We start from the raw sequence: 21343 nt of genomic DNA on the forward strand, positions 1-21343 counted from the left end.
ATAAAAAAACTTTACTGTACAGGATAACTCAGCCTCCGCAAGTTCAGTGCAGTCATAATGAACGTCCGTGATTTATTCAGTTATTTATTAATACTGGTGACCATGTCAATGGCGCTAGCAGGAGGGGGTTACAAGTAATTGAGTTACAAAGGAAAAAAAGAAAAGCATAACACAGTAAAAAAGGAAGACAAAACCCTCGAAACACGCATACTTCCAAGTACATCGTACCCAATCACCTCTGCATACGTAAGAGATAGCGTTGGTGGTTCGGCGCACGGACAAAACATAAACACAGCTTCGCGCATTGCGCAGAGACACCACGCTATTCCTTTGGTATGCAAATGCGATAGCGTGCGATGCACTAAAACTCCCCATTATGCTGACTTAACGGAATGGAACAGAAATCTTGGCAAAGCTTGAAGCTCCTCTCTCGAATATTAAAAGAAAAGTTTCAGTGCGAGCAAATATATATGCTAAAACGAGAGAGGGATGTGTGTGACATGTGTTTCGAGGCACCAGCCGGTTGGAGAAACAATAGAACTGTTATTCGAAATTCACCTTTGAGGTGTTACAATGTCATTGCCTTTCATCCGATTAGTAATGCTGTCTCGCTCACTGTAAGCATTAAAGTTGAGCCTAGCCCTGCTCTGAATCATTTTATGTTTATTATAAGGATCCTACAAAGCAGAAGCATCTTCGAGAGCTAACCTCACGATCGAGTTAAAAGCTAATAATTTAACTTTCGAAACAGTTCTGAGCAACAACAACAACAACATATATATTGTGATGATGAAGTGGGGAGGTTTTCCACTCTAGGAGTGGAACGCTACCCCATAGCTAGGGGTCTAATATGAGTGGTGACAATGGTGAGTAATGACGATGAGAGATGACGGGAATGATCGAAGTGGCGATGGCGATGCTGAACGTGATCGTGATGGTGGGAATGTCCGAGGGCGCTGCTGGGGTCATAATGAGTCATTTAGGCCTGTCGCCTCAAAGACGTCAACCACATGACGTAAGGCCTTCCTGGAGTCGGCCGCGGTGTCCCAAGGGCCGAGGATGGTCGACAAGTTGAAGGGGCGGCAGCCAAGGGTGGCAAGCTATGACTGCAGTGTACGCCTCTCGTTGATATAGGTCCGGCAGCGCAGGAGTATGTGCTCAACGTTGGCAAGTACACCACACTCGTTGCACATAGGGCTAGCCTCACAGCCTAGCTGGTATCGATAGGACGGGGTGAAGGCCACATTCAAACGTAGCCTGTGGATGAGCGACTCCAGAGGACGAGGAAGCTTTGCAGGCAGCAGGTATGACAGCGTTGGGTCTACACTTCCCAAAGAGGACCTAGTTGGAATGTCGTGTTGCCACTGTAGGGTAGACCAGGAATCGGACAAATGCCTGAGGAGGGATCTTCTGTCTCCTCTCGAGAGTATAATAGGCATAGAAGGCCGTTGTTGGTGTGCAGCGGCATCGGCAGCGTCGGCCTCGTTGTTCCCAGTTATTCCGCAATGACCTGGAACCCACTGAAAGGCAACGTAGTGAGAGCGATCTTGTAGGGACTTCAGGGCGCACAGGATGTCTATCACCACTGAAGAAGGGAACCGCGGATGCCCATGTTTTTAATGCACAGGAGAGCTGCTTTGGAGTCGATGTAAATTACCCAGTGCCGCGGTTCGCAGTCATCCGCATATGTCAAGAATAACAAAATAGCATAAAGTTCAGCGGAGGTCGATGAGGTACGGTGAGATAGACGACACCCACGTGTAACAGACTCTGATGGAATGGCAAAGGCAGAAGATGAAGTGTCCCTGGTGGACGACCCATCCGTGTATACAGCGGTACTGTCGTGGTATTGAGCCTCGATGAAGTCAAGGGTAAGTTGCCTAAGAATAAAATCAGGATAGTTCTTTTTGTTGTTCTTGAGGCCGGGGATGGAGACAGTGACAGGCGGCGATGGCAACGTCCATGGAGGCACTTTGGGTGCCGTCGGGTCGACTATGAATTTGGGGATATCAGGTCTGAATGATGTCACAGCAGCATGAACCGTCGCGTTCCGTCTTGCGTGAAGCTTGCGAATCAGAGAGTAACGGTTTTGATGGGCACGGAGACGCAGATAGTGGCGTGCAGTTTCCCGAGTACGGAGAAGCGCAATGGGGATGTCCCTGGCCTCAGCCACTACTAGACGGGTTTTAGCGCCTCGCGGGACCCCGAGACATACCCGAAGACCGCCGGCGAGCAGGGCTTGAATCCTTTGGATCAGTGTCTGAGGAAGTCCGTGCAGGACAGGAAGGCTGTACATCACTGAGCCACGAACGAGGGCATTGTGCAGCATGAGGAGATCCTTCTCGTCTCGCCCCCATCGCATACATGCGAAGTGACGAATCACGTTGACCCAGCGTTGGACTTTCTTTTCAATGACGTCTATGTGGCGCTTCCACGACAAATTCCATGATAGAGTCACGCCGAGGAACTTGTGATGTGTCACCTGCTCCAGTGGGCTTCCACCAATATACAGGCGATATCTATGCATGTCCTTGCGCGTGAAGGCTAGAACAGCGCTTTTCTCTACGGATATCTCCATTCCTGCCTGGAGTAAATAGAGGCGAATTGCATCTAACGTGCGCTGAAGACGCTGACGGAGTGCTGGACGGGAAGTGCCTGTAGTCCAAATACAGATGTCATCGGCATACAGGGGCAAGTTGACTTTCCGCTGAATGCAGGTTCCAATGCCCGCCATAACAGCATTAAAGAGGAGCGGACTTAGGACGCTTCCTTGTGGTACCCCCTGAGAGATGGGGAATTGCTCTTGCTTGTCGCCTTGTCTTGTCCGGACGAAAATACCTCGTTGACTGAGGAAATCAGCTATACAAAGCAACGTTGTACGTGAGAGCGCAGCGCTGTATAAAGCATGTAAGATTGATGGATGACTAACGGTGTCGTATGCTCTCTTAACATCAAGAAATACCGCCGCCGAGATCTTCCTGCCTCGTTCGTGCCTCTTCCACCGACATGACCAAGTCGAGGACAGAATCTATCGAACTGCGGTGCCGTCGAAACCCAGTTTGCTCTTGAGGGAAGAAGGCACGGCTTTCGAGCCACCACTCAATTCTACGCAAGACCATTCTTTCCATAACTTTCCCCAAGCAGCTGGTCAGAGTTACCGGGCGAAATGATGCCAATTGGGATGGGTGTTTTCCTGGTTTTAGTAACGGTACCCTTTGGCCGACTTTCCACTGCTTAGAAACCTGTCCATGCCTCCACGAGTGATTGCAGATGTTCAGCAGGGCCTGAAGGGAAGTAGGGTCAAAGTTTCGAATCACCGTGTATGTAATAGCGTCCGTGCCTGGAGACGACTTCTTGCATGCAGCTGAAATGGCTGACGAAAGTTCTGCCACGGAGAAGTCCATATCCAAGGCAGGGACAGCTGACGGGTTGGCATGCTCGAGAATAGATGTCACATGGGCTGTATGGGTTAGGTACTCCTCGGTGCTGGTTACATTGGCTCCCTTCGTAATGAGACTACAGAATTCCCTGGCCACCTCTTTCTCAGACGTTGATGTTAAGAGTGTAAGAGCTCCAAGTGGGTTCCGAACTGGAGGGTTCTCCTTTAAACTTCTTGCGACTCTCCATATCCGAGCAGGGCTCTCAAAAGGTGATAAGGAGCAACAGAAGTGCCGCCACCGTTGACGGTCAAGGTTTCGGAGTTCTTTCTGTACAAGCCTACTCGCGCATCTTGCTTCCTGTATATCAGAAAGTAGAGCCCTGCACCATCCGCGGATGGAAGCGGATATCCGCGGATATCCGCAATATACTTGCGGATTCGGATGAAAATTTAGCACTTTCTGCGGTGTGCGGATCGGATGCGGATGGCTCGAGGTCGGATGCGGATCGGATGCGGATACGAAGGCAGCGGATCGGTAGCGGGTCGGATGCGGATATACCGTGTGCTGTCATTTTTCCACCCGCAATTTATTTGTATTGCGCGCCGACAGCCGACAGCGAGCGCATGCTCTGGTTCACCTTTGACCATGCACGGCGCCAAGACGGGAGAGGAGGCATTCAGGCGTCTCGAACCGCGCGAGCGCCGACGAGGTAGCGTTCCACGCGTTCCAGAAGTCTCTCCATATCGCGTTTGTTGAAAGGTTTACCTTTGCTTGTCGTCATGACTGAGTCCTTCCGTGACAGCATGGAGGCATCCGAAATTATACCAACATGCTTCCGGCGGTCTTTACGCGTCTTTCGAAACGTGGGGATCTTTGCGGATCGGATGTGGATGGTGCGTTTTGCTCAGCGGATCGGATGCGGATGTAAACTGTTGTGTATCGTGCGGATGCGGATCGGATGCGGTAACGTGCGCGCGGATGCGGGTCGGATGCGGATGCCAAAAACATCATCCGCGCAGGGCTCTATCAGAAAGATCTCCTGTCCGTCGAGCTTTACGTTCAGCGCGCCTTCGAACAGCACGTAGTTGCTCCACACGAGGGTTAGACCCTAAGTGACCAGAACACACGTTGACTGTTTTAGAGGACGAGGCTTCTCAGGCACCCCAAGTTACGTATGAGCGCGGAAGATGTTAAGTCAATGTGTGTTGATCGTCTGACAATTCGTCTGACGTTCATCTACAATTAGACTTCCAATAGAATAAGATAATCGTATAGGTTGCATTTTGGTAGTGGCGCAAAGAAGGGCGGTTTTCTCACAACTTAACATCATCTCCCATTCTGTAGCACCGCTCAGAAATAGCTCTTGAACTATTCAGCAAGACTTCAGCATCATATGAATTGCCAGGACAGTAAAGAACGCAGTCACCAGCGAACACTCTTATTTGAACTCTGTCGGGCACAGCATCTACACTATCATTGACGTAGATAAAAAATAACATTAGCCCGACTGCACTGCTCTGCGGGACACCCCAGGTAATACCTACACTATAAGAAGAAACCCCGTAAATGTTCACTGCATGAGTGCAGTTCGACAAATAAGCATTTATCCAGTTTACAATCCACAGTGGTTAACACATACCAATATAGAGATGAGTTTGTAATGAGGCACTCTGCTGCCTAAGGCAAACCTAAAAATAGAACTCCGACATGCCAACTTTTATCTATAACTGATTCCAGATGATTTATTATATTTTTATAATGACTGCATATGTTGTTGGTTGTTTTGCAAAAAACAAAAAAACAAAAACAAACAAACAACAAATAACACCCAAGATGATGCCATTTAAAACGACGCTTTAGACCAGGCATGGAAAGTATTAAATGCGATAGCATTTCCTTAACGCACTCTTGGGACCCGGTGAAGCGTAGCGTCAGTGGAGAGGTGCAATTTCACTCTCGAGATGCGCTATCTCCTCCTCGTTTGTCTCTGTGTTGTTCGCGCCTCGGCTGATAGAAATGTTTCGGCGGGCGGGAATTTAGCAGATTGGAAGGTCTTGACGATAGCGGTTCCTGAAACACGATAAGCACTGACTCCTTTTAAGTGGCTGACATCATGTTGTAGGTTGACAGCTTCCTTGATTGTATCGCTTTCGTAGAGCGTTTGCGACCTGATGAAACTGCCTAGCGTGTGCACGGTGCTTTTCGTTTTGACGTCCGACACCATGGACGTGATCATGACAAACCTGCACGACGGCATCCTAACTGTTCGGTGATCACTCTCGAGAACGATGAAGTAGGTCGCATCCTCTATAGTTCCGGTGAAGCAACGGGCATGGCTAGAATCAAAACCGCGTCACGCTCCCTTGTCTCAGTCTGGTTCCAATCAACTTGAGAACGGTCATGCCGTTCAAGAACAAGCGGGTTCCGTTCGGGCCAACGTCGTGGCCATTCATAAACTGCAAGGCGGGACCTACGAGAATGTACCTAGTGTTCCCCTATGGCAAGTCTCAACGACTCATTCATGTCGCGAGTGACAAGCCTCCAAGGCCTGTACATTACTAACGTGGACCAAGACTTGAAGTTCTGTCACACTGAGCGCAACGCAGACAGACTCGAGCGGAACAGGGTCGATACTGTTACGCGTAGACAAGTTTCTCGACTCGGTCCAAGACGGCGAAACAAGCGCTCTGAGCATGATCGTAGCGAACGTTCAGAGCTCGCGGGCGCACAGAAAGAGCGTTCAGGGTGATGCAATTCTTGCGAAGGCGCACGTGCGCGGGTTGATGGGAACGTGTACTGATGATAATAATATAATAGTAATTGGGAGTTTACGTCGCGAGACAACTGAGATCATGAGCGACGTCGCAGCAGTCGGTCTGTGAATTGCTTTTGCCCACGCCACCTGAGGGTTCTCTAGTATGCGATGAAAGCTCACCGCACGGCACCCCGTATTTAACCTCCTTCGCTGAAGACGGCGTGTCTAAACAACTAAGCTACCGACTGAGTCACCGAGGCCGGTGTGTGTACTGATGTACTGATGATCTGTGTGGAGATCGACAAGTACAGGTGCGTGTCGTCCGACAGGGGAGAACGGCTGCTGTCGCACTATACGCCGAGGGAGGGAAAAGTGCGGTCGATCCCTGGCATCTGCCCATCGAAACGAAGCAAGGAGCGGCAGACATGCGCAGAACCGAGAGCACTATCAATGGTCATAGAACCAGCGTTGTCGGCGCTTGCCTCACGTGGAACGTTTCACGAGACGACATCAAACCTTCCTCACTTGGACTCTCCTGTCGTGCTCTCTTCTAAAGTTCCCGAAGTAAAAACCGGCGCACTGTACCGACATGCCGCTTATTGTTTAGCTTGTCGACTGCATGAAGGAGACGTCCAATTTGGACATCGTGGTTGCGTGAATGTGCCGACCACAAGCAACGGCACACCGATAGAACGTGTCTTCGCGAGAAGTGCATGTTAGTGTGCGTAGCACGGGCTAGATGTCCTTCTACGATATTTACGAACCCATTCCCTGCATCGCAAGAACTGAAAACCACCCAGAACAGGGCCCCCATTCTTGACAAAACTAAACGACCTCGATTACTTTACGTCACGAGCTGTAGGGAGAGGCTGCGCCAAAGTACTCCGCCCAGAACTCGCGCGTATGTAGGAAAATTCATCCCTAGTTTTCCCCATCATCTGGCCCACGATCTGGGCTCTGTGGCAGCGCTATGTACCGTATTGGAATATATTGTAGAGCGGAACGGAGACCATGAGGCGTCGTCTGAAATATAATGTTTTGCAGTAACAATGTAGATAATTACAACTTTAATTGTCAACGAAGTTGTGAAACACGAACAATCCGTTTACGGCGTTCACGACAAAAGGTTGTTTTGACATTCTCGCTATCGCCATGCCGCCAACGGAAGCATAGTATTTTCGGCCCTGAAACCGAAACCGAATGCAACGTTCGGTGGTGCACGTACTCTGCTGGGATGTAGAGATGCTGTTTGCGTTTTTCGTGTGCTGGTAAAAGGTCGCGTTTCTGAGTGCGTGTTTGTTATGCTGTGCACCACTTCTGTTTCCACATAGTGTTTGCCTCCGTGTTCTTTCACCGGCGGGACGTCTTGGGCGGGCAGCTTTCATTGCATTGGGCAGCTTTCATTGTGCAAGTTACATCAAATGAAAATAATTTGCCTCCGTTTTGTTACGGTGCTGATGATATACGGTGTTACGGTGATATCTTAAATAATGTCCTGGTTTATAAGCACTTGAGCGTAACTATTACGTTCAGATTGGATTGGGGAAATCATATCAGTAACACTTGTTCATCAGCAGTGCGCAAGTTGAGTATACTGAGGCGAAAACTTCACACTGCCCAGTTAATGTAAAACTATTCGCATACAAATCTATAATAAGGCCAAACCTGGAGTATGCAAGTAATGTATGCGATCCCTAGAGAAGAGTCTACATTGTTTAAATTTAAAGTATACAAAAACTCTGCCTTAAGGTTCATATTTTATGCGTACAATAAACGGGTATAAACCAACTGAATTAAGATGTAGAGTTGAATTATATACATTAGAAAAACGCTGAAAGATTAATAGATTTTTTGAGTTGAGTATTAATGAAGAGTATTACCTGACAACTAAATTACAGGGAATATCATTAAGATCCGTCCATTAGTGCACGTTAAAACCCTTCCGCCAGGCAGAGTAAGTTTCATGTTTTCTAAGAACACTCGAGGAACAGAACGTACTACCTGCTGACTTGATTGGTAAAAGAAAAAATGGCGAGAGAGAGGAACTCATTGCGAGTGTCTGACTTACTTGTTAAATGTTACATGCCTTTCCAAAGCTCCAGAAGCCGCGACATGAACCCTTGATTCGTGTATTATGTCATATTGTGTATATGTACTGTCTAGACCTTGTATGTCGAAAACAAATGTGCACTGGCTTGACACAATAAAATAACAATTTACTCAGGCGTTTCGTCCCCCATACGGGAGGCATCGTCAGTGCGTCAGTCAGGCTAGTGTACAGTTCTGTTCTTTCCTTTACATCATCTCCTCGTTTTTGAAACATTTTTGCTGCTTAACGTAACGGAAAAGAAATTGCGGTTCAACGCTGTGGGCGTACTGTGTAGACGCACATATACGGCACCCAACAAACGAATTGAAGCTGCTGTTACGTGTAATAGTTCAACCAAAACAAAGTTGTTGTTGTTGTAGTTCAACCATCATATTACACCATGTATGCCCTCATCGCAAGAAACGGCGGATAACGCGTTAGTAAACCTTGTGCTACGAATGCAGTACGTGCTGTAATTTCCCCTGTCTACGTTGGAATGCGTTCATACGACAGCAATACGTGTGCACTACTACATAGCACGTCGTACGTATATGTGCCGTGGACAATGTAATGACTGTACAGTTCAGGAATGTGTATAAATATGCCCAGTAAATTAATTCGCCATTCCTACAGCAAATTGCTGCAGTGCAATGTCATTACGAGGGTGGGAGAAATTGTGCAGAGTTGTCCGATGTCGCAAACATGGTCAGCAAATGTGACAAAAAAAAAAAAGAAGAAGAAGCAAATAAGTGTAGCACAAAAGCGCCTTCTGGCAACCTCCTTGTTGTCACGGTTTCTTCTTCTTGTCACAAGGGACGGCGGCGGTGCGGCTATGCGCAGCTGTGCAATGCTGCTGGAAAGTGGCGCCCCCACTGTACCGCTTTTGCCTCTATGAATGGATATTACCGTCTCAGTTGTTCCCACATTTCTCCCTATAGCATTCCCTAACTCATGGTTTCGTGCTAATCTCGAACCGTGACACTGCATCATTTTGATGTTACTATGATGAGCGTGCCCAAGAGTTTATATTTCAGTACGTGCTCCATCCAGTTCGGCAATAGTGACCACGTGGGATGCACATGCCCCTTCCTCTACCTCCCCCCCCCCCCCCGGTGCCCATGTGAGGCGAGTCAGGCACACTGCATTTACGCTGACCACACAGATAAAGACCAGGGCCAGTGGCGCGGAAGTGCTTACAGTCTGGCTTTCCACGTCAGCGCAGAAATAACCCCGTTTACGCGGGTAAGCAACGGGCCGGCAACGTTTATAAGCTGCAGACCGACAACAAAAGGAAACCCTAAATAAATAAATAAATAAATAAATATTTGCTTGATATGATATCACGCGAAAATATAGCTCAAGTTATTTTTATAAGGATACAATGATATATTATTAGTATATAGTAGGTTCAATAAACTTTGCATTCAGCTGTGCTGTTGGGGACACGGTTTGCTAAAATCGCCTGTGAGTACTTCGCCGTCCCATATTACCTCTGTTGCGCTTGCCCAGACAGAACACTATCTCCTGCGAACGTTCGAAATAGATCCCAACGTCCATGTCCTGAAATGTATATCAGATGGACATCTCTGGGGGCTACATGAATGGACGTCCTTAACTGTACATCCGCAGGATGTACCGTAAGGGCCGTTTGAAGAATTGCCCGAATAGGGTCCCTGATGGGATGTTGCAGGGAGCATTATCAGAGGATAGAGAGAAACATGGTAGGGTGTGTCGCGTCCTGAGTTGCCTCAAATCAAATGCCTCAAATCAAAAGCAGTAAGAAACACAGATGTTATCGTTATAGTGAGTTGATACGCCAAGCAGTTCTGCAGTCCATTGTTATCGGTATACGCTGTCGCATTAAAATTAAACACCTCACCCTTTAGTTTGACTCGCAGGCAAACAGGACTCTCGAATTTGTGGAAGCTCGCGAGACAACCAATATATATTATCTGTTGTCGATGTCGAAAGGTATGCCACTGCCTTTCTAGATTCATAGCTCTAAGAGCTTTTTTTGCTTTTTAAAACTTCATGTCCGTAACAGAAATACAAAAAAGAAACGAAAAGGAGCAACTGAGAAAGAAAGATGCAGTGGCCGAAGCTGAAACAAAATGGCTGAAAAAAACCCCTAGTAAGTCCACTTACGTAGTAGCTCAATAAACAGTATCAATAATAACGAGAAAATACACGCCCTGAGCACGTACGCATGTAAGTCCGTGCAATGTCCCGGCATCTCCGTGTAACTTCCTGTGAGGACAAACGACGGATATTTGTTGGAAGTACAAACTGTGGCCACTCGGAGATGTGGGGGACGTCTGTCAGAAAAATGTCTGCCTCCCAGGGAGATCCCAATTTCCGGGAAAGGATATCCCCAGGAACACTACGGGAAGCTTTTGTTCCGTTTGGATGAAAGTGCTATGCCAATAGTGTATATGAAGGTGGATCGTGCGCTGCACGTGTCTATTACTCGAAAGAAATAGTTTTGCAACACCTGGAGATTTGAGATGAGATAAACCACGGAGTGCTGATTTTAGACAACCGTGTCCCCTACAGTACTTCAGTGTATGATATTGGCTGTACTGCGTACCGAGAGAACTAAAATTACAATGACATATGTTTGGGTACAGTTTGGGTAACCAAAGGACATGTACTCTTTGGCCACGGAACCGATCCCATAGCCGAAATGTGCTGTTTGCCCAAGCTTGGGCCATTCATGGCCAGTTTGGCTGGCCGAATTTCGGTAATCATTGGGCCACATTTGGCATGTTGCTTGGGTGGGACCTATGAAAAGATAAAGAAAAAGCTTGTTCGGCGCACAACAGAATCGGAGTAATTGCGTATTCAGCAGCGTATCACCACTGAAGCACTTGGTGATCGCAAACTGTCCCAGCACTTACGCAGGATGCAACAACTTCTGGGTGATCACATAATAATGTCGTTAAACCTTATGTTACAGTCGGCAGTCGTCTTTGTCGGTTGTATGTTCCTTTTGCTCTGTCCGCGTTGCGTCTTGCCGCTGCTCCTTAGGGTCTTTTCACGCGATGCAGCTTTCTTCGTTTCAGCAAATGCTGTACACAATTGAAGTTGCATAGAGTAGGCTGTTTTCACACGGTGAGCAACTCGACGCGTAGTAGTGTTGAACGAACTGGTGAAATGGAGCGGGAAAATCCTTGTCACCTTCGTCTAATCGCATGAGAGCAATAACTGAAAATACGGTTGACAGTTTGCAAGGATGTATCAAGAACACAGTCTCGTGAAATACTTTACAGATACCGCAAGGGAAGACTCCATGCTCTTAGCAATGCCTTCGTAAGGGCCAGTTCTCACTTGGCGACGCCCGACGCGACTTCGTGAGCGGGCAGCGGAAGTAGAGGCGCATTTGCGCCGCTCCGTCAGAGCGCACGATTTTCATATTCCCACCACAGTGGCATTCCGTCGTACAAAGCAGCCGAAAACTCAGGAAGCGTGGCCTTCCTGTGTCACCTAATTGGTCGCCCGCTGTCGTTCTCGGCAGCTCTCGCCGACGTCGTGAAAGAAGTTCGGCATGTTAGTTTTTTTGCTGGGCGTCTCTCCTCCAGGGTGTCGGAGCGAACCGAAAACCGAAAAAAAAACGCAATTTTGGTGCGAACCGGAATGGAATCGAAACCGTATACGTTTTTTTCGCTCAGGAGGGAAACCGAAAAATATATTTAACGGTTTTCGGTCCAAGAAAAAACTTCGCCGGTTTGGACTACGGATAGACGAATGCAACAGACGTCGTGTGCTCTGAAGTCATGTCATGGATACTCTACGAGGGTTACGGTTACGGTGGAATATATGTCGGTATACTATGACCCTTAGGCTCCCTTTGTAATGGTTTATCGTTCGCGCACGCACACAGATTTAGAGGTACGTCGGTAACGTATCGGTAACGTCGCGCAACGCGTCTCTTGTTTGAGAGCAGCTAAGTTGAATACGTTTACGTATACGCGAGGGCAAGCCCGTGCGGAGTGGCAACTCTTTTGTGGACAGGACACGAAGAAAATAAAACGGAGCCGTCGAGCGCGTTTGTGAGTGAAGGTGTTCCTCGATTTGCGTCGTACTCGTGCAGTGGTGCTTGCTGGCTAGACAGTAGCAACAGACATTCGGATGTGACGGGATCGCTCCAATCCAGCAAGAAAGTACTTTACGTATGACATCACGACAAACAAGTCCGTTTGTAGCATATGCTTCAAGAAAGGAGAAAGCCCATTTGAACAGACAGTAACCTACAGAAACCACGAGCTACCAATTTCACAGCTGTCTATTAATATTAAATACCATGTATGCGGAATAAACGGGTTTACATTTCGTAACATTGATTTTTTTTTCTTTTGTGGGGATGAATATTCCCAGCAGAAGCGGAACCGGTTAAAAACCGGTATGAACCGTTATTTTTTTGCTCTGGAGCAGAACCGGTACCGGATCGTTTATGATGTAACCGGAACGAAAAACGTTTCGATTCGACACCCTGCTCTCCTCTCCCGACTCCGGAAATGCGCGTCTATTTCCGCTGGCCCTCACGACGCCACGTCGGGCGTCGCCAAGGGAGAACTGGCCCTAACTCGCGTCGACTGGGCCGCGGAATTTACGTATCAGAAGTTACACCATGACATCGAGCCATTAATAATAATAATTGGGTGTTTACGTCGTGAGACAACTGAGATCATGAGCGACGCCACAGCGGTCGGTCTGTGGATTGCTTTTGCCCACCTGGGGGTTCTTTAACGTGCGATGAAAGCTCACCACACGGCACCCCGTATTTAACGTCCCTCGCGGAAGACGGCGTGTCTAAGCAACTTGTACCCTGCCACCAAGTTGCTGGCGTCCTCGGCCGGGTTCGAACCCGCTATCTCGAAATCAGAAGGCGAACACGCTACCGACTGAGCCACAGAGGCCGGTCCATCGAGCCATTGCGTTGAGATTTCTGCAGAGGGGGAGCTAAGTGATGGACAGGTTGCCCATGAAGGTTGCGAGATGAATTGCTCGTGGGAAGTTCCGTGCTTCAACTCTAATAACTGTGCTCCGCAGCCTGTTCGCACGGGGCAACATAGCTGCGCAACTTGGTCAAAGGTCTTCCCTGGGGATCGGCATAGTTCCCCTGAAGTATGTATAGGACGCACAGCAAACCTCCTGTCCCCCACCACTTCCTACTGTCCCTCTTCTTCTGTCCATGTCTGTTCGCCCCCCCCCCCCCCATAGCCACGTCTGCTTCGTGCCGCTAACACGGAATCCAAAGGAGAACACATTAGGGAGTTTCTGCACAACGGAACCGCTCTACGAAAACTACACGACAATGGAAGATGTCAAATCCAAGATCAGCATCGTGATGTCAACCGCTTGAAAGGAATCATATGCTTGGCTTATCATGTTTTCCGAATCGTTATCGTAAAGACCTTCCAATGTGCTAAAACTCTTCTAATCCTCAAATCCTCCTGTAAACCTCCCCCGACAACACAGTGTCATCCCAGGGATTTCCTAAGAGCATCATGCAGGGATGGGGGTGACTTCCCCAGGAGGGTGAATCTGATACTCAAATCATCCTCAACATGTCATTTTGGCACTAATATAGCGTCCCCACGGTATCCTCAGAGCATCCACAGACGCTATGTGAAGACAACTTTTGAACAGCGCCAGAGCACTTCTCGGGTGAAACATCCTTTCTATTTTCTTTTTTTTATGTGCTGACGCATTCAACCGTATCAACCCCACAGAAAACAGTTGCATACAGTTGCAGTCATTCTTCGTCAGCTGGACTCTCGCCCTCTCTCCCTACCGAAATTGCTTGGTCCCTGGCCCAATCCAGCCCAGCAACGCTCTGCGCTCAAAGCTCTTCTGACATTTCTGGACACCATCGGACTTCGATCGTTATTGTAAAGGGGCTCGTTATTTTATTCCCCCCATTCCACCAAGCACTGGGGTAGAGTATCGCCTGTTGCGATGAAACTCCCCACTCTCCAAGACCGAAAATAAAGTTGTTGTTGTTGTTCATATTCGTTAACTGCCGCAATAAAATCTGGCTGCTCGTTCCTAGCGCTTTCTCCATAGCGGAAAATAAGCGCAGCTGTTAAAAAGGAAGCAGAGAGAAATATAAAAGACATAGAAAATCCCAATCCGAAAGGTTAAAGAAAAATTATTTCCCGGAACAGCACCGCAAGCGGTGCTGCCCCGACGAAGGGTAATCCGAAAACTAATTCTCTTCCGAAGCAAAAACAGATACTATATGTTGCTTGTTACGCATTCGCCGTTAAGTGCGACAGCACTGCTCGCCTGCAACACAAAACGAATGGTGAGCTGTCCACGTTTCTTTCGATTACGCAAAGAAAAAATACGCCAAGCGAGGAGTTGATTGAAGTATCAGCTCTGAATCACTGCAAAGTCTATGTTTCTTACTCATTTTGTTTTGAGACATTCAGGTAGGACTTTTAAAAGTCAAAAGCAGTGCGACAGAATCGCGCAGTTCTGTCCTTTCCACGAGAAATGCTCCATGTATCGTAGACAGTCATCCTCTTCGGAGGCGGAGAATTTTACGCTGGACCACCCTTTGTTTCCGAAAAATGTCAATCCGGTAACAAAGTAATATTTCTCGTCCCGCTAGCTACCCACAAGGACAGGCACAGGACGTTCCTGAATAACTCTTCACGGACAGTCCTTGAGTGTCATCCTCAGGATATTCTGGATACACCTCGAAGGACGAGGACACGATGACACTGTGGGGACATCCTGAGGACCGTGTGTGTTCTTGGGGCTCCCAACTGAACCGGCGCCGGGATGAGGAAACCTCTCCAAGAAGCGTGACGGGACGCGCACGCCGAGGACCAAAAATGCTCTAAACAAATGCTCTGGCATTTGAATAAGGCATGCAGAACTCCAATTAAGGGAACTCACCTCCTCCTTTGCCGCGGGTGTGAACATTTTGCCTACGTAGATGCGTCCCAATGCAAAGCTAGCATATTTCTGAAGATCGTTGATGCACGTCACCCATCTTTCTTTAGGCTTAGCGGCTCCTGTGACTGCGTTCCGCAGCTCATGTTCCAGGTTGCGGAAACGCTCACTTGTACGCTGTCCAAGATTTAAAAGTACTTGAAAGCCAAAGTAGTTGTGCAGGGTGCTCCTAGATGGGATAGACGTTACATACATTTAGGAGATACAATTCCATTTTTGCCACACATGTTCCGTTCGGTGCATGCAAGAAAAACGCATGTCCCGTATTACTGGAACGCACGTACCATACATTTAATTCATGCGAGCAAACACAATACTTAGAATGCACCATGTGTAAAATACGTGGCAGCACAACGTTGGCAATTAGAAGTAGCTGTCAGATGTTGATGGCTTTTAGGCACTCATCAGACAGTGGTGGTCCTGGAGTAACCGGCAGGAGGGGGGGGGGGGCGATAAGCGGTTCGGAGTAAACTCAGCTCTTACAGCATTGTGTGCGGGCGCCCCTATTGGGTCAAAGAAAACTTTTGCGTAAACAGTGCACGAGGCCGGAATGACATTACGCATATCATGCGTGGTCTGGGCGTGGTGTGGCCTTCCTCCCACTCCTTCGCACGTAGACACATGAAGTCCGCCAATCGCAGAAGTCATTCGCAAACCCATCCACCCAAGTCGTCGGCCAATCGCTGAAGACGATTCTCAAATCCAGGCTTTCCGCGATTCCAAGTGGCAGCCCATGCAGCGGGTGACGGCTCCTCCTGATACCTACAACCCCTGCAAGCACGGTGGTGAGCAGCGGACTCTTAACTGTTACGCCATGTGCCTCAAACAAGCAGCTTTTGTCTCTATCTGGTGTCAGCTAAAGGTGCTGCTATTCCATGACGTCACAGCTCACATTCACGTCTACGGAAAGCTAGCTTAGTGTGCATTTTCTTTCACCGTGAAGCTCCGTAGCGTCTGCACACGGTTCATCCATCCATGTTCATCCATTTCGGAAAACCAGGTTGATCTGAAGCAAACGAGGCCAAGTGGAACACCCTTGTGAGTAATGCCAAACGAGGTAGGCGGTTTCTCCGTCAGATCACAGCGAGGAGACTCCTCGTAACACGGCCCGAAATGTCTATGCGTACACGCACTCATAAAATGTAATCTACATAAGAGACGTTTCGTATCTCAGGTGAGCCGCATTTTTATACTACATACTATTCTACAGCGTTGTATTGCGCTGTTGGGCTTGTACTGCGTGTTCCGGATCCAGTCCCTCGGTTTGGTGGTGGGGGTAAGGTTCTTTGTTGGGGCGCGTAGTGGCGCGTAAACTGACGCGTGTTTTCTTTTTTTTTTTTTGAAAGGGGGGGGGGGCGCTCGCCCAACGGCCTCCCTGGAGCCACCACTGACTCAAAAGATTGAATTTTTGAGAAAATATTATTATTAAGGCCAAATAGTCAGTAATGCATCTATAGTTTAATACAACAGGCACTGTAAATTGTGAAATAAATGTTGTGTACGGCCTGGTCTTTTCAAAAGTTATGTATTCCTTCATCATCATAATGTATTATAATGCAGTATTAGTGTTATGTATTACACAACACATTTTCGAAAGTATTTGAATTATTATTATATTACGAGAGAATAGTATTACTGTCAAGGACACCATTTCGAACGGTGTTTGCTTTCCATGACACACGATGAATGAGATACCTTTCGTATGCGGGTGTTCGCGGAAGAGGATATTGTGCATTTCGTTTACGGGCGAAAAGACGTAGCTTCGAACACAGAGTCAGCCAACTGTTATTCGACCAAGAAAATTACAAATGAGAATTCGAGACTTGAAGATTTGAAGTATTCAACTGTTGAAGTTAGAAAACAATTTTGCGACTAATTTAATAATAGAGCTCATAATAGCTGATAGAGACATCAGGAAGGTTAGTGAGCTGACAGACTTGTTCACGTTACCGAAAAAAAAAAGAATTAAATACCGTTACTCGTTACTATGAAAAAAAAAGAGAACTAAATACGTTACCCGTTACCAAAGCAGCAAAAGGAACGCGTTCCCTTACTCGACAGTAACGAGTTACTCTTACGTTACCATGCTATTACACAGTCACAAACGTGCCAAAATGTAAATTGACACGCGTTTATTTGGTGCGACCATTTACATGGGATTCGCTTTGAAGAACAGTTGGTACTCGAAATGGGCATCATTTATTTTTGGTGCCTGTCCTCGAGATAGCCGCTGTGGCAAGACTGGAAAATTGGTGTGGAAATACATGGCTGCATCAAATACAGCCACCTTTGTTTGATGCATGTATTGGAATAGTATGCGCCAGATTAGTAGCGAGGCTGATTTTCCTTTTTTTCTGTAAACTCAAGCTCAACAGCTGCTTTTAAGGCAACCTCCATGAAGCGATTTTTTTTTGCAACGAAGTTGCAAACGCGCGTTCAGTCGCCAGCTCCATGGGACGAAAAACTAGCGTATGGCGTCGGAAAGTCTTGCTTTGATGTCACTGTTGCCAGAGTACAAGGTGAAAGCTTAGTGAAATCAGATGGTCGAAAAATGTACTTAATGTCACAAATTTTGCAACTAAATCCAACAACTGTCTCAAAAAGTTCGCCCAGTACTGTACCGGGAAGCATATTCAATGCTGCGAAACGAAAACATGTTTCTTGGCAGAGAACGCCTCAGAAACCCTATTCGACCCTAGAACCCTAGAAGGCCCAGAAACCCTACGTTTCTGAAACGTAGAGATATCAAAGAAATCGTAACTTGTGATTGTGATGTAGCGGCAATGTTTACTTGCTGAAGTCGGGAAGGGGGGTGGGGAAACGGCCCCGTAGTCCCCGTGACGGCGCCCATGGTGTCAACGACTCTGCGTTGCCGGCACTGAAATTAGCACTAATCTATAATAAGTTATGCGGAATAAAGGACCTTAATGTATTGCCTCACCTGTTGACCGTGCCGAGGAAGTCGAGTACTGATTTATAGTAGTCCGTTTCCCACACAATAACGGGTTCTTCTTCGTCAACACTTATGCTGATATTGTTGAAAATATTCTTCACGATCTCCAGCAATGGAAACTAAATTAAGAAAATCATAAAAATGAAGGGTAGTCTCTCCGCCACTACGGAGAAAGAGTATTCATTATAGAACACATGATCGAAAGCTCAGAAACTACACCTGTTTATGAGTGCGAAACAGAACAAAATATCTAACTCTTTAGCGCCGTACAAGAGGTACATGTTGAGTGATCTCTATGGAGCGAATGGCGTGCGACTCATCTACTAAAGATTCATTAAAACAGAAAATTAGAGTAAATGTGACTGTATGGTAAGGTACCTTACCTCCGAATGATTTTTCTGCAGTCCACCCACAGTTACTTTATTGTACCTAGCAATATAATTGCGCCTTGCTTCTTGCGATCGGGTTCTCTGTAAACACACATGCTTGGCTATAGAGATCGCCTTACCATAACTCAAAAACACCTTTCTTTCTTATGGAGGCGTTTTCGTCTTACGTTTGCAATCTGAACTTCGAAGTCAACTATTTCGTCAGCGAAAGTCCGAGCAGCCTCCTGGTCCGCGGTGCCGTTTGTCATGATTGTTGTGATATTCACGATATACTGTTTATATGCTTCGATTATTTTCCCGTTGTGCTGGTTAGACTGGTTCAGAAACTGGTTCCGGCCAACAATTCCAAAAACGTGCTGGTCCATCTGAAAAGTTTTTCATAAAGCTGTTTTCATCACGCTATGTCATATTAAGTTATACCCATGACGTACTGACACTCAAAGGCCGTTCAACAGAAGTCCGTCCATCCACGCCACGTTTGAGTTTTTTGACAGACGGCAACGGCGAATCTCATTTTGGACACTTATTGGAAGAGGAAATCAGTTATCTTCTGCGTAATTATTCAAATAAGTTCCTGAGCATACAAGAGCCTCATCACGCGTAAGACGTCAGGCACTGAATTGTTGTTGTTGTTGTTGTCTTATTGGTGCCCAAGAACAGCCTCATAGGCCTTAGTATTGGCGCACACAACATCACGCATGTTAAAATGAGATAGAAAATACTGTACAAGAAAGCAAGATAATTGAAGAAAACTAAAGAAGATTCGAATAATAAAAAGGAAACCTACATAGAAACCATATGAAAAAAAAAAAAAAAAAAACAGACATGAAAGATTATCAAAGTAGTAGATGTTACGATAGGCACATGGTAATATCTCTCTTAAAGGACACAAAGGAAGGAGGGAAGATGTCACATGACACTGAAATTGAATTCAGCAACATTTGGCAACGTACACTATGATTGTAAGGACGGAAACACTTTGCATAAAATGAAGCCGGATTGCGGAACGCAGCTCGAGGAAGACAAAAACTCAGACGACTTAAGAGAAATGAACAATCAATAGATGAATGTACACATTTATAAGTAAACAAAGCACCAGCAATATTGCGTCGTGCATGCAGTGGGCGTAAGTGAATTGAAGAGTCACGCTGATATTCACCATGGCACGGTAAAGAGTTGTATTAATTATGAACTTGGCTGTCAGGTAGAACAACGAAAATGTTTGAATAAATCGTGCATGTATTGTTATTTAGTTCTTTAATACTCACCACTCACATGTGGACAACTGTACTTAGCAATTTAAAATTTCCTTCAAATATGTCGTATAGATGCACTTTGCCTGTCAATCAGATTTCTGATTTAAGTGTATCAGCGAAAACACAGACAAGTTGTTCTGAATGCAGCGGTGTTTCCCCCACAAAAAACTCCAAGTGTTTCGGCGTCGGTGTTATATGTGCTTTCTGTTTTAAGTCTCTTCTGTGGTACGTGGACATTGCATACAGCATGTCGGTCTCCGATTAATTTGGACTCGATGTCGTGTATCCTCTCCATCGCAAGATCCACAAACCATGAAAAACACACGAAACGAAACTAATATGACACAAAAAAATTGCACAAAAGGTGTTCCGACGGCAGTGAGAGTGGACACTCGATTGCGAGAAATGCGCAAGGCTATGTATTGTCCGCCGCCGAAATTAGGTTTGTCGTCAAAACAGCGAAAACACGTCTTAAGATGCGTTTTGCTTATGTCTCTGCCGGCGGACTATTTCACACCGCAACAGCCTGTGCCTCGCTCAATTGTTGGTGGCGCTGTCTGACCAGTGTGGCATTCTCAGTCACAAAACACGAAACACAGACAATGTCCTTTGTATTGTCTGTGCCTTCTCACTACTTGGTGTTTTCCGTGTGAGAACCGGCTCTCTGATTATGCAGCTTATCCACCAGCTTGCTTGCGTGTATGGCATTTTGGATGTTGATATGATGAAGAAGTAACAGGGAGATATTGAGTTCGTCACACGACAAATTCGGCTACTCCCATATACAGAGCCCCCCACCCAAAGGGGAAAAATAGAAAAGAGAAACCTTCCCGCTCGAAACTCGATTGCTCAGGTTGGAATAGTGTTATGCAACAGGTGGAAGAAAAAGGGGTGGGAAACGGACGAAACTTCGAATAACGTTCACGTTGAATAAATAAATAATGTGTTAACTTCCCACTTCCATGCCTTTCTATCCTATTGGCATTCCCTTCACCAAAGGCTATCCTATTCGTTCTCCCCTATTCATCAGCTGTCGCATGTCGCAGCACTCCACACTGCGCTTAGTGAACTAACCTAGATCTATTCTAAGCTTTCAATTATTTCTTTTCCCGCCTTTTCGCTACCTTTTGTTTTGTACAGTGCTGGAAAAAAGTTTACGTAAGGTGCGAGCGGCGTATTTTCCACTCGGTGTGACACCCTAGCGGTGGGTGAAAGCGGGCTCCCCAGACAACACATGAAATATCGGGGGCATCCCATATTGATCCCAAGCGCCCGAAATGGATCCCAATGTTCATATCCTAAAATGGACCTCCGTGGGACTCCCCTGAGATATTTATAGAGGGATGTTCGTAGCCGTATATCCGCAGGAGGTCCTGTTATGGGTGTGTCACGGACTGTCCGAATCAGCTCCGTGATGGAACGCAGTATGGATCATATTGCATGAGAGACAGAAACGCGGGACGATGTAGCACTGCACAAATTCATGAACTTCTGAACTTTCTATGAACCAACGCACTTCCTGAAACCAAATGAGTAAGAAACAGAGACACTACTTCCA

At 46.8% G+C, this 21343-nt stretch overlaps 1 protein-coding gene across 3 annotated transcripts in view; it reads right to left on the reverse strand.

Annotated features, from left to right (window-relative positions):
* Positions 1-21343, reverse strand: part of LOC135378537 (neprilysin-4-like) — a 160529-nt gene that overhangs the window by 65686 nt on the left and 73500 nt on the right. For all 3 annotated transcript variants that reach the window (XM_064611593.1, XM_064611591.1, XM_064611592.1), the window contains 4 exons: positions 18697-18894; positions 18524-18610; positions 18129-18259; positions 15131-15356 (listed from right to left, as the gene is read on the reverse strand). In XM_064611593.1, coding sequence (XP_064467663.1) covers positions 15131-15356; positions 18129-18259; positions 18524-18610; positions 18697-18894 — 642 coding nt within the window. The remainder of the gene's footprint in view (positions 1-15130; positions 15357-18128; positions 18260-18523; positions 18611-18696; positions 18895-21343) is intronic.

The sequence above is a fragment of the Ornithodoros turicata genome, chromosome 1 (genome assembly GCF_037126465.1).
Source record: "Ornithodoros turicata isolate Travis chromosome 1, ASM3712646v1, whole genome shotgun sequence".
Taxonomy (NCBI): domain Eukaryota; kingdom Metazoa; phylum Arthropoda; class Arachnida; order Ixodida; family Argasidae; genus Ornithodoros; species Ornithodoros turicata.